This window comes from Pristiophorus japonicus, unplaced genomic scaffold (assembly GCF_044704955.1).
Source record: "Pristiophorus japonicus isolate sPriJap1 unplaced genomic scaffold, sPriJap1.hap1 HAP1_SCAFFOLD_1445, whole genome shotgun sequence".
NCBI classification, from domain to species: domain Eukaryota; kingdom Metazoa; phylum Chordata; class Chondrichthyes; family Pristiophoridae; genus Pristiophorus; species Pristiophorus japonicus.
The window spans coordinates 50,470-64,649 of NW_027251119.1; the positions used below are offsets into that span (position 1 = coordinate 50,470).

The window sequence follows — 14,180 nt, forward strand, 5'->3', positions numbered from 1 at the left end:
TCACTCAGACACACTCCCCTCAGCCCTCTCACTCTGCTCACTTTCTCTGCTGCAGGAGCCGGAGCACAAGCTGGAGCTGGTAGCAAAGGCCCGAAGCCTGCAGGTAGATTTTTGCTCTTTCGTCTCCGCCCTTTGGTTGTTTGTGGGCGGGCTGGGTCGCGAAGGGCTGATGTACTGTGCAGCCATAGTTACAGAGTGTTGTGTCTTCAGATGGTCTGATAATGACTCCACGAGGCAATGTGTTGTACTTGAACTGTAGTGACCTGAGTCCTTTATTAGTTAACTCCAGAGTGAGGATCACACCTGGTGGCCTGCATTTTATACTAGGCCAGGCACACCTGTACAGGTAACATACAAGTCTCTCACTGAGGTTCCCCCTGGTGGTACACCTTGTAATAGTACCAACAGTAACCATGTAGGATACATGACATCACTCCCCCCCAAACCTTTAGTGTAAATCGCCTTCATGCATCGACTGTGCTCTGGGCTTACCTCTGTCTGGTTGACCCTTGGCTGGTCGTTTCCATCGTGGGTGAGTGGTTGGTGCAGTAACGTGCTGGTGGTTGCTGTTTGTGTGTCCCTGACCACTCCATTCTCCCCCCCACCCCCCACATATACATTATGCCGGAGGCTCATCACATTCACATACATTCAAGGCCAGAAAAACAAGTTTGCATCACATTTGTGGTGCAGTTGTGAGCCAAGTACGTTGACCTGGTGAGATACATTATCGATACGTACTGGGGATCGGTAACCGGTGTGTGAGGACAAGCGAGTTCCAGAACTGCTGGCTGGTGTCCAGGCAGTCTGGGGGTGGCGCGGTGCCCAGTGCTGACAGTGGGAACCCGGTTGGCTCAAGCTGCCTGCTCTCGGGGCCGTTGCCATTGCTCCTAGTGTCGGGCAGGGTCACAGACCTCCCTGTCCTTTCCCTGCGCCCTGGGTCATTGCTGCTCCCTGGGGAGCTGTTGTCTGGCAGTGTACAGGGAACTGCCGACTCGCTAGCTTGGGCGTTGTTTGGTTTGGGATCCTGGCTGGTCCCGGTCCCCATTTGGGAGAACCGTTGTGGGTGAGACCTTCGTTCCCGGATGTAGCCTTGGTGGCGATGGGGTCTGGGGTCTGCGCCTTAGCACAGTTTGCTCTATCAGGCTCGTGACGGTTGGTGCCATTGGTTGGCGAGGCGTGAGTCCGGGGTCGGAGGCCTATAAAAGGCCGCGAGAGGCGTCGGGAGTTCGTTGGTGAGGCTTGAGTCCGGGGTCGGAGGCCTATAAAAGGCCGCGAGAGACGTCGGGAGTTCGTTGGTGAGGCGTGAGTCCGGGGATCAGCGAGAGGCCTATAAAGGTGTACTTGTGCAGCTACAGGGAGAAGGCAAAAAAGAAGTAGAATGAAACAGAAAGGTGACGTCACAGCCTAGGGGGTAAGTGATTGGCTGGTGATTGGTGAGTAGTTTTTCTTTTTCTTTTTATATTAGTCAGTAACTTTTAACATTGTTGTTGCCAATTTAAGTGTACCTAAGGGTTAAGACATGGCAGGAGAGCTCGGTCGGGTGTTATGCTCCTCCTGTACCATGTGGGAACTGAGGGACGACTCCAGTGTCCCTGACGACTACGTGTGCGGGAAGTGTATCCGCCTCCAGCTCCTGACGGTCCGTGTTGCGGAATTGGAGCTGAGGGTGGATTCACTCTGGAGCATCCACGATGCTGAGAATGACGTGAGTATCACGTGTAGTGAGTTAGTCTTACCACAGGTGAAGGGTCCACAGCCAGATAGGAAATGGAAGACCAACAGGAAGAGTAGTGCAAGGAAGGTAGTGCAGGGGTCCCCTGTGGTCATCCCCCTGCAAAACAGATACACTGCTTTGGGTACTGTTGAGGGGGATGGCTCATCAGGGGAGGGCAGCAGCAGCCAAGTTCATGGCACCGTGGCTGGCTCTGTTGCACAGGAGGGCAGGAAAAAGAGTGGGAGAGCAATAGTGATAGGGGATTCAATTGTAAGGGGAATAGATAGGCGTTTCTGCGGCCACAACCGAGACTCCAGGATGATATGTTGCCTCCCTGGTGGAAGGGTCAAGGATGTCTCGGAGCGGGTGCAGGACATTCTGAAATGGGAGGGAGAACAGCCAGTTGTCGTGGTGCACATTGGTACCAACAATATAGGTAAAAAAAGGGATGAGGTCCTACGAAACGAATTTAAGGAGCTAGGAGCTAAATTAAAAAGTAGGACCTCAAAAGTAGTAATCTCGGGATTGCTACCAGTGCCACGTGCTAGTCAGAGTAGGAATCACAGGATAGTGCAGATGAATACGTGGCTTGAGCAGTGGTGCAGCAGGGAGGGATTCAAATTCCTGGGGCATTGGAACCGGTTCTGGGGGAGGTGGGACCAGTACAAACCGGACGGTCTGCACCTGGACAGGACCGGAACCAATGTCCTAGGGGGAGTATTTGCTAGTGCTGTTGGGGAGGAGTTAAACTAATATGGTAGGGGGATGGGAACCAATGCAGGAAGACAGAGGGAGACAAAAAGGAGGCAAAAGCAAAAGACAGAAAGGAGATGAGGAAAAGTGGAGGGCAGAGAAACCCAAGGCAAAGAACAAAAAGGGCCACTGTACAGCAAAATTCTAAAAGGACAAAGGGTGTTAAAAAAACAAGCCTGAAGGCTTTGTGTCTTAATGCAAGGAGTATCCGCAATAAGGTGGATGAATTAACTGTGCAAATAGACGTTAACAAATATGATGTGATTGGGATTACGGAGACGTGGCTCCAGGATGATCAGGGCTGGGAACTCAACATCCAGGGGTATTCAACATTCAGGAAGGATAGAATAAAAGGAACAGGAGGTGGGGTAGCATTGCTGGTTAAAGAGGAGATTAATGCAATAGTTAGGAAAGACATTAGCTTGGATGATGTGGAATCTATATGGGTAGAGCTGCAGAACACCAAAGGGCAAAAAACGTTAGTGGGAGTTGTGTACAGACCTCCAAACAGTAGTAGTGATGTTGGGGAGGGCATCAAACAGGAAATTAGGGGTGCATGCAATAAAGGTGCAGCAGTTATAATGGGTGACTTTAATATGCACATAGATTGGGCTAACCAAACTGGAAGCAATACGGTGGAGGAGGATTTCCTGGAGTGCATAAGGGATGGTTTTCTAGACCAATATGTCGAGGAACCAACTAGGGGGCAGGCCATCTTAGACTGGGTGTTGTGTAATGAGAGAGGATTAATTAGCATTCTCATTGTGCGAGGCCCCTTGGGGAAGAGTGACCATAATATGGTGGAATTCTGCATTAGGATGGAGAATGAAACAGTTAATTCAGAGACCATGTTCCAGAACTTAAAGAAGGGTAACTTTGAAGGTATGAGGCGTGAATTGGCTAGGATAGATTGGCGAATGATACTTAAGGGGTTGACTGTGGATGGGCAATGGCAGACATTTAGAGACCGCATGGATGAACTACAACAATTGTACATTCCTGTCTGGCGTAAAAATAAAAAAGGGAAGGTGGCTCAACCGTGGCTATCAAGGGAAATCAGGGATAGTATTAAAGCCAAGGAAGTGGCATACAAATTGGCCAGAAATAGCAGCGAACCCGGGGACTGGGAGAAATTTAGAACTCAGAAGAGGAGGACAAAGGGTTTCATTAGGGCAGGGAAAATGGAGTACGAGAAGAAGCTTGCAGGGAACATTAAGGCTGATTGCAAAAGTTTCTATAGGTATGTAAAGAGAAAAAGGTTAGTAAAGACAAATGTAGGTCCCCTGCAGTCAGAATCAGGGGAAGTCATAACGGGGAACAAAGAAATGGCAGACCAATTGAACAAGTACTTTGGTTCAGTATTCACTAAGGAGGACACAAACAACCTTCCGGATATAAAAGGGGTCGGAGGGTCTAGTAAGGAGGAGGAACTGAGGGAAATCCTTATTAGTCGGGAAATTGTGTTGGGGAAATTGATGGGATTGAAGGCCGATAAATCCCCAGGGCCTGATGGACTGCATCCCAGAGTACTTAAGGAGGTGGCCTTGGAAATAGCGGATGCATTGACAGTCATTTTCCAACATTATATAGACTCTGGATCAGTTCCTATGGAGTGGAGGGTAGCCAATGTAACCCCACTTTTTAAAAAAGGAGGGAGAGAAAAAACAGGGAATTATAGACCGGTCAGCCTGACATCGGTAGTGGGTAAAATGATGGAATCAATTATTAAAGATGTCATAGCAGCGCATTTGGAAAATGGTGACATGATAGGTCCAAGTCAGCATGGATTTGTGAAAGGGAAATCATGCTTGACAAATCTTCTGGAATTTTTTGAGGATGTTTCCAGTAAAGTAGACAAAGGAGAACCAGTTGATGTTGTATATTTGGACTTTCAGAAGGCTTTCGACAAGGTCCCACACAAGAGATTAATGTGCAAAGTTAAAGCACATGGGATTGGGGGTAGTGTGCTGACATGGATTGAGAACTGGTTGTCAGACAGGAAGCAAAGAGTAGGGGTAAATGGGTACTTTTCAGAATGGCAGGCAGTGACTAGTGGGGTACTGCAAGGTTCTGTGCTGGGGCCCCAGCTGTTTACATTGTACATTAATGATTTAGACGAGGGGATTAAATGTAGTATCTCCAAATTTGCGGATGACACGAAGTTGGGTGGCAGTGTGAGCTGTGAGGAGGATGCTATGAGGCTGCAGAGTGACTTGGATAGGTTAGGTGAGTGGGAAAATGCATGGCAGATGAACTATAATGTGGATAAATGTGAGGTTATCCACTTTGGTGGTAAAAACAGAGAGACAGACTATTATCTGAATGGTGACAGATTAGGAAAAGGGGAGGTGCAACGAGACCTGGGTGTCATAGTACATCAGTCATTGAAGGTTGGCATGCAGGTACAGCAGGCGGTTAAGAAAGCAAATGGCATGTTGGCCTTCATAGCGAGGGGATTTGAATACAGGGGCAGGGAGGTGTTGCTACAGTTGTACAGGGCCTTGGTGAGGCCACACCTGGAGTATTGTATACAGTTTTGGTCTCCTAACTTGAGGAAGGACATTCTTGCTATTGAGGGAGTGCAGCGAAGATTCACCAGACTGATTCCCGGGATGGTGGGACTGACCTATTAAGAAAGACTGGATCAACTGGGCTTGTATTCACTGGAGTTCAGAAGAATGAGAGGGGATCTCATAGAAACGTTTAAAATTATGACGGGTTTAGACAAGTTAGATGCAGGAAGAATGTTCCCAATGTTGGGGAAGTCCAGAACCAGGGGTCACAGTCTAAGGATAAGGGGCAAGCCATTTAGGACCGAGATGAGGAGAAACTTCTTCACCCAGAGAGTGGTGAACCTGTGGAATTCTCTACCACAGAAAGTAGTTGAGGCCAATTCACTAAATATATTCAAAAAGGAGTTAGATGTAGTCCTTACTACTCGGGGGATCAAGGGGTATGGTGAGAAAGCAGGAAGGGGGTACTGAAGTTGCATGTTCAGCCATGAACTCATTGAATGGCGGTGCAGGCTAGAAGGGCTGAATGGCCTACTCCTGCACCTATTTTCTATGTTTCTATGTTTCTATGTGCCCGAGAGGTGGAGCCGATCAGGGGCAGGGTATCGATACCGGTGCCGTTGCCCTCCTGAGATCGCTTGCTCTGCGGCTTGTATGTATTGGCTGCTTGTGGCCACACTCCATGGTGCATAACTCTGGTCCCTGGGACGCAGGCTACTACATTGGGTAGCTCGCTGGACCTGTGTGCTCCCGGTAGATGTCTGCCCGCTGCATTGACTGTGTGCAGTGGGAATCCTACATCGTACAACGTTTCATTACTTATGGTGAATACCCTGTAGTTCCGATCGCGATCGCGTGACTTTTCTTTGCTTGTTGCATGTACACAACTCTGATCATCAGTTACACATTTTACATCTAACTCACAGTTGCTGTTACATTGATTGAGAGTGTGGAACTGTCCCTTTAAGTGTGGTGGGTTGCAAGCCTCCTTTAAGAGAGCCTTGCCATCTTTACCCCAATCCTCTTCTTCGCTGGGTACCACGTGTTGCTCCATCAGTGCCACACCTCGTGGTCTGGGCGCCATCTTTGTCTTCAGCGCATCACCTCGTGGTCTGGGCGCCATCTTTCCTCCATCCACGATGTCGACTGCGGTGATCCTCTTCTCCCCGGGTTCTGCCTCCGAAGCTGGGAACCCGCCTTTGGATCCGATTTTCTTCCTCCGGAGTCCTGCCACTGGAGCCTGGAAGGCGCGTTCCTGTTGTCTCAGCTGGATCATCTCCACGCAGTCGTGCTGAGTGGTCTGTGTCTCGGGAGCCGTGCTGGTCTGCTCTCTGGTGCTGGGTCCACCCTCAGGTGAGGGCTTGCTTTGCCTCTGAGCGCGGAGGATGTCGATTCCTGGAGGGATGAAATCTTCCCAACTCCAATGGATCTTCTCCATCCACCTTCTTCCGAGCAGCGTTGGTCCATCACCTGCAACAATCCACAGGGGTAACCTGTGCACCGGGCCATCATGGAGTACCTTTACATCCGCACTACCAACGATTGGGATAAGTTCATCGGTGTAGGTGCGCAGCTTTGCCTGAACCGGGACCAACTCGGGTCGTTCAGCCGGATTGTCCCATAGCCTCTCAAAGGCTCCTTGATTCATCACTGATTGGCTCTCCCCTGTGTCCACTTCCATGAAGACTGGAACGTCCTCTATCTCGACTTCCATCTTCAGCGGGGAGCGCTCGGTGGTGCAGATAAACATGCTGTGTACCTCCCCATGGGACTAGGCTGTCTCTCTGTCTAACAATTCATAATCCGCGCTGGATTCCTGGCCATCTGTGGGCTCCTCATCGACACAGTGAGTCATATTTCTCTTACACATTCGCTGGAGGTGGCCCTTTGTGCTTAAACGGCACTGGTGAGCCCTGTGATTCCCTCCGCAACGTCAGCATGGAGCTACTCGATTAGCCCCCGTCGGCGGACTCCGAGTTAAGGGACTTGGTGGCCTGTTCTCTCTTCCCTGAGAGGATTCACGCTCTACAATCCAGCTCCTGAATGGTGCCACTCTGTGCATAGTACCTGCCGGGTTTGAGTCCTGAGGGTGAGACATCTGCCTAGAGCCGCAGGTCGAGGTCATGAATGACTGGCTCACTGAGATGGCCTTCTGCAGTGTGACTGTGGTATCCGCTGACAGTAGCTTATGAAGAAGGCCCTCATGGCCGATTCCAGTGCCAAAAATGTCCCAGAGCGCTTCGGTGAGGTGGGTCCCGAATTCACACGGTGCCACCAGCCTCCTGAGATCTGCGGCGTATTTCACGATTTCCTGGCCTTCGGGCCGTCGGTGGGTATAGAACCGGTGTCTGGCTGTGAGGATGCTCTCCTTGGGCTTGAGTTGCTCCTGGATCAGGGTTACGAGCTCCTTGTACGACTTGTTCATTGTCCTCGCTGGTGCCAGCAAGTCCCTGACGAGGCCAGAGACGGTGGGCCCACAACTGGTTAGCAGGATAGCGCGGCGCTTATCAGCCAGTGTGGCCGGGTTGTTTGCTGTGAAGAAATGTTCGAGCCTCTCCACAAAGGGGTCTCAATCATCACCACCTGCGAACTGCTGCAACGTACCAAAGGTAGTCATTTTCACGTGAAAGTTCGTAATCTCGTCGCCAGTTGTTCTGTCCTTAGATGCTCTGATAATGACTCCACGAAGCAATGTGTTGTACTTGAACTGTAGTGACCTTAGTCCTTTATTAGTTAACTCCAGAGTGAAGATCACACCTGGTGGCCTGCCTTTTATACTAGGCCAGGCACACCTGTACAGGTAACATACAAGTCTCCCACTGCTGTGCCCTCTGGTGGCACACCTTGAGATAGTACCAACAGTCGCCGTGTAGGATACATGACACAGAGGAACATCGGAAAAGGAGGAGGCCATTCAGAAAATTAAATGGGCGGGGAGAGTCAGTGATAGGGGAGTGTGTACATGGGCTGTGGGAGGATTAAATGGGTGGGGAGAGTCAGTGATAGGGGAGTGTGTACATGGGCTGTGAGAGGATTAAATGGGTGGGGAGTGTCCCTGATTTACTGACGTGTTGTGTTGTGAATTCCAGGTTATGGTGGTGCTGCCGGTATTCAGCCTGTTTATGCGAATGGTAAGTGAGTCACTTGTCCCTGAACTCAAGCTCCATATTTCATTGCCATTGTTTTAGAATTGAATGGGCTGTGTAGGTGGGAGGGGATTAAATGGGTGGGGAGAGTCAGTGATAGGGGAGTGTGTACATGGGCTGTGTGAGGATTAAATGGGTGAAGGGAGACAGTGATAGGGGAGTGTGTACATGGGCTGTGGGAGGATTAAATGGGTGGGGAGAGTCAGTGATAGGGAAGTGTGTACATGGGCTGTGGGAGGATTAAATGGGTGGGGAGAGTCAGTGATGGGGAGTGTGTACATGGGCTGTGGGAGGATTAAATGGGTGGGGAGAGTCAGTGATAGGGGAGTGTGTACATGGGCTGTGGGAGGATTAAATGGGTGGGGAGAGTCAGTGATCGGGGAGTGTGTACATGGGCTGTGGGAGGATTAAATGGGTGGGGAGAGTCAGTGATAGGGGAGTGTGTACATGGGCTGTGGGAGGATTAAATGGGTGTGGAGAGTCAGTGATAGGGGAGTGTGTACATGGGCTGTGGGAGGATTAAATGGGTGGGGAGAGTCAGTGATAGGGGAGTGTGTCCATGGGCTGTGGGAGGATTAAATGGGTGGGGAGAGTCAGTGATAGGGGAGTGTGTACATGGGCTGTGGGAGGATTAAATGGGTGTGGAGAGTCAGTGATAGGGGAGTGTGTACATGGGCTGTGTGAGGGGATTAAATGGGTGGGGAGAGTCAGTGATAGGGGAGTGTGTACATGGGCTGTGGGAGGATTAAATGGGTGGGGAGAGTCAGTGATAGGGGAGTGTGTACATGGGCTGTGGGAGGATTAAATGGGTGGGGAGAGTCAGTGATAGGGGAGTGTGTACATGGGCTGTGGGAGGATTAAATGGGTGTGGAGAGTCAGTGATAGGGGAGTGTGTACATGGGCTGTGGGAGGATTAAATGGGTGGGGAGAGTCAGTGATAGGGGAGTGTGTCCATGGGCTGTGGGAGGATTAAATGGGTGGGGAGAGTCAGTGATAGGGGAGTGTGTACATGGGCTGTGGGAGGATTAAATGGGTGGGGAGAGTCAGTGATAGGGGAGTGTGTACATGGGCTGTGGGAGGATTAAATGGGTGGGGAGAGTCAGTGATAGGGGAGTGTGTACATGGGCTGTGGGAGGATTAAATGGGTGGGGAGAGTCAGTGATAGGGGAGTGTGTACATGGGCTGTGGGAGGATTAAATGGGTGTGGAGAGTCAGTGATAGGGGAGTGTGTACATGGGCTGTGTGAGGGGATTAAATGGGTGGGGAGAGTCAGTGATAGGGGAGTGTGTACATGGGCTGTGGGAGGATTAAATGGGTGGGGAGAGTCAGTGATAGGGGAGTGTGTACATGGGCTGTGGGAGGGGTTAATAAGGGGAAAAAGTCACTGGTGTGCATAGCCTATATGCCCCCTCACAGTAGTTACACATTTAGATGAAATATAAATCAAGAAATAATGGTAGCTTGTAATAAAGAAATGGCATAATCATGGATGACTTTAATCTTCATATTGATTGGACAAAGCAAATTGGCCAGGGTAACCGATTTGTATCCGGGATATTTTCCTTGAACAGTACGTTGCGGAACCAACCAGGGAGGAGGCTATCTTAGAGCTAGTACTGTGCAATGAGACAGGATTAATAGATTATCTCGTAGTAAAGGATCCTCTCGGAATGAGTGACCATAACGTGGTTGAATTTCAAATTCAGTTGGAGGGTGAGAAAATTGGATCTCAAACCAGGGTCCCCAGCTTAAATAAAGGAGACTACAAAGGTATGTGGGCAGAGTTGCCTAAAGTTGACTGGGAAAATAGATTAAAGTGTGGGACGGTTGATAAGCAGTGGCAGACATTTAAGGAACTATTTTGTAACTCGCAACAAAGATATATCCCAATGAGAAGGACAGACTGTAAGAGAAGGGATTACCATCCGTGGCTAACTAAGGAAATAAGGGAGGGTATCAAATTGAATAAAAAGGCATACAATGTGGCCAAGACTAGTGAGAGGCTAGAGGATTGGGAAACTTTTAAGCGCCGGCAGAGAACGACTAAAAAAATGATAAAGAGAGGGAAGATACTGTATGAAAGTAAACTAGCACGAAATATATAAAAATAGATAGTAAGCGTTTCTACAGGTATACAAAAAGGAAAAGAGTGGCTAAAGTAAATGTTGGTCCCTTAGAGGATGGGACTGGGGAATTAATAATGGCGAACAGGGAAATGGCAGAGACATTGAACAAATATTTTGTATTGGTCTTCACGGTAGAAGACACTAAAAACATCCCAACAGTGGATAATCAAGGAGCTATGGGTAGGGAGGAACTTAATACAATCACTATCACTAATGAAGTAGTACTCGGTAAAATAATGGGACTAAAGGTGGACAAGTCCCCTGGACCTGATGGCTTACATCCCAGGGTCTTAAAAGAAGAGGCTGCAGAGATAGTGGATGCATTGGTTGTAATCTACCAGAAATCCCTGGATTCTGGGGAGGTCCCAGTGGATTGGAAAACCGAAAATGTAACGCCCCTATTTAACAAAGGAGGCAGACAGAAAGCAGGAAACTATAGACCAGTTAAGCTAACATCTGTGGTTGGGAAAATGCTGGAGTCTTTTATTAAGGAAGCAGTAACGGGACATTTGGAAAAGCATAATTCAATCAAGCAGAGTCAGCATGGTTTTATGAAAGGGAAATCATGTTTGACAAATTTGCTGGAGTTCTTTGAGGATGTAACGAGCAGGGTGGATAAGGGGGAACCAGTGGATGTGGTGTATTTGGATTTCCAGAAGGCCTTCGATAAGGTGACACATAAAAGGTTACTGCACAAGATAAAAGTTCACGGGGTTGGGGGTAATATATTAACATGGATAGAGGATTGGCGAACTATCGGAAAACAGAGAGTCGGGATAAATGGGTCATTTTCCGGTTGGAAAACAATAACTAGTGGGGTGCCGCAGGGATCAGTGCTGGGTCCTCAACTATTTACAATCTATATGAATGACTTGGATGAAGGGACCGAGTGTAATGTAACCAAGTTCGCTGATGATACAAAGATGGGTGGAAAAGGAAATTGTGAGGAGGACACAAAAAATCTGCAAAGGGATATAGACAGGTAAACATTTGGCAGATGGAGTATAATGTGGGGAAATGTGAGGTTATCCACATGGCAGAAATAATAGAAAAGCAAATTATAGTTTAAATGGAGAAAAATTGCAAAGTGCTGCAGTACAGAGGGACCTGGAGATCCTTGTGTATAAAACACAAAAAGTTAGTATGCAGGTACAGCAAGTGATCAGGAAGGCCAATGGAATGTTGGCCTTTATTGCAAGGGGGATAGAGTATAAAAGCAGAGAAGTCCTGCTACAACTGTACAGGGTATTGGTGAGGCCACACCTGGAGTACTGCGTACAGTTTTGGTCTCCGTATTTAAGGAAGGATATACTTGCATTGGAGGCTGTTCAGAGAAGGTTCACTCGGTTGATTCTGGAGATGAAGGGGTTGACTTATGAGGAAAGGTTGAGTAGATTGGGCCTATAATCATTGGAGATCAGAAGAATGAGAGGTGATCTTATTGAAACGTATAAGATAATGAGGGGGCTCGACAAGGTGGATGCAGAGAGGATATTTCCACTCATAGGGGAAACTAAAACGAGGGGACATAATCTCAGAATAAGGGGCCGCCCATTTAAACCTGGGATGAGGAGGAATTTCTTCTCTCTGAGGTTTGTAAATCTGTGGAATTCTCTGCCCCAGAGAGCTGTGGAGGCTGGGTCATTGAATATATTTAAGGTGGAGATAGACAGTTTTTTGCGCGATAAGGGAGTGAAGGGTTATGGGGAGCGGGCGGGGAAGTGGAGCTGAGTCCATGATCAGATCAGCCAAATGGCCGACACCTGCTCCAATTTCTTGTGTTCTTATGTTATTAAATGGGTGAAGAGAGACAGTGATAGGGGAGTGTGTACATGGGCTGTGGGAGGATTAAATGGGTGGGGAGAGTCAGTGATAGGGGAGTGTGTACATGGGCTGTGGGAGGATTAAATGGGTGGGGAGAGTCAGTGATAGGGGAGTGTGTACATGGGCTGTGGGAGGATTAAATGGGTGGGGATAGTCAGTGATAGGGGAGTGTGTACATGGGCTGTGTGAGGATTAAATGGGTGGGGAGAGTCAGTGATAGGGGAGTGTGTACATGGGCTGTGGGAGGATTAAATGGGTGGGGAGAGTCAGTGATAGGGGAGTGTGTACATGGGCTGTGGGAGGATTAAATGGGTGGGGAGAGTCAGTGATAGGGGAGTGTGTACATGGGCTGTGTGAGGGGATTAAATGGGTGGGGATAGTCAGTGATAGGGGAGTGTGTACATGGGCTGTGGGAGGATTAAATGGGTGGGGAGAGTCAGTGATAGGGGAGTGTGTACATGGGCTGTGGGAGGATTAAATGGGTGGGGAGAGTCAGTGATAGGGGAGTGTGTACATTGGCTGTGGGAGGGGATTAAATGGGTGGGGAGAGTCAGTGATAGGGGAGTGTGTACATGGGCTGTGTGAGGATTAAATGGGTGGGGAGAGTCAGTGATAGGGGAGTGTGTACATTGGCTGTGGGAGGGGATTAAATGGGTGGGGAGAGTCAGTGATAGGGGAGTGTGTACATGGGCTGTGGGAGGATTAAATGGGTGGGGAGAGTCAGTGATAGGGGAGTGTGTACATGGGCTGTGGGAGGATTAAATGGGTGGGGAGAGTCAGTGATAGGGGAGTGTGTACATGGGCTGTGGGAGGATTAAATGGGTGGGGAGAGTCAGTGATAGGGGAGTGTGTACATGGGCTGTGTGAGGATTAAATGGGTGGGGAGAGTCAGTGATGGGGGAGTGTGTACATGGGCTGTGTGAGGATTAAATGGGTGGGGAGAGTCAGTGATAGGGGAGTGTGTACATGGGCTGTGGGAGGATTAAATGGGTGGGGAGAGTCAGTGATAGGGGAGTGTGTACATGGGCTGTGGGAGGATTAAATGGGTGGGGAGAGTCAGTGATAGGGGAGTATGTACATGGGCTGTGGGAGGATTAAATGGGTGGGGAGAGTCAGTGATAGGGGAGTGTGTACATGGGCTGTGGGAGGATTAAATGGGTGGGGAGAGTCAGTGATAGGGGAGTGTGTACGTGGGCTGTGGGAGGATTAAATGGGTGGGGAGAGTCAGTGATAGGGGAGTGTGTACATGGGCTGTGGGAGGATTAAATGGGTGGGGAGAGTCAGTGATAGGGGAGTGTGTACATGGACTGTGGGAGGATTAAATGGGTGGGGAGAGTCAGTGATAGGGGAGTGTGCACATGGGCTGTGGAAGGATTAAATGGGTGGGGAGATTCCCTGATTTGATGACGTGTTGTGTTGTGAATTCCAGGTTATGGTGGTGCTGCCGGTATTCAGCCTGTTTATGGGAATGGTAAGTGAGTCACTTGTCTCTGAACTCAAGTCCCATACTTTATGGCCTCTGTGTTAGAACCGAATTAACTTTTCTTGACATTGTTGCTTCTCACATTATCAGGACGTCCCAAAGCCATTAACAGCCGATGGATTACTGTGTGAAGGGCAGTCACTGTTGTTAATTCAGCAATCGTAGCCTGCACTCTGTGCACAGAAAGATCCCACCGTAGAATGAATCATCTGTGCACAAGGATGATGTTAGTTGAGGGAATAATATCGGCCCCAGCACCTGGGGGATTGTTCACACCCAGCTGGACAGGGAGACAGGGCCCACTGTGTAGCCGGGGAATGTCGGCCTGGGGTAATGGGGCTCGAGTCAGTGCAGTGTGTGGGCCTCAAACCCACAACCTTCTGACTGACCGGTGAGGCCCCTCCGACTGAGCCAAGCTGACACAGGAGATCCGGTGGTAATGGAGATCGAGACGGGAACGTTGGGTATAGGTTGGTGTTCCTAACCCACCTCACTGTCCCCGATACACGACACGTTAAAGACCGACTGTTAAACAATATTTATTGTACATCTAATCTCCACTCTCTCTCCATTGCGATATTGTCTCCATCACTCTCTCTGTCTTTTTCTCTCTGTGTC

General features: G+C 49.2%; 1 protein-coding gene across 1 annotated transcript in view; it reads left to right on the top strand.

The window, feature by feature from the left end:
- The window catches only part of LOC139242693 (uncharacterized), a gene marked incomplete at both ends in the record, with an annotated part of 56,957 nt that extends 43,403 nt beyond the window's left edge, over nt 1–13,554 (top strand). Inside the window, 3 exons of the mRNA XM_070870485.1 lie at nt 56–103; nt 8,073–8,114; nt 13,509–13,554. Of these exons, the coding sequence (XP_070726586.1) occupies nt 56–103; nt 8,073–8,114; nt 13,509–13,554 (136 nt within the window). The remainder of the gene's footprint in view (nt 1–55; nt 104–8,072; nt 8,115–13,508) is intronic.
- Between the last annotated feature and the right edge of the window lie 626 nt (nt 13,555–14,180).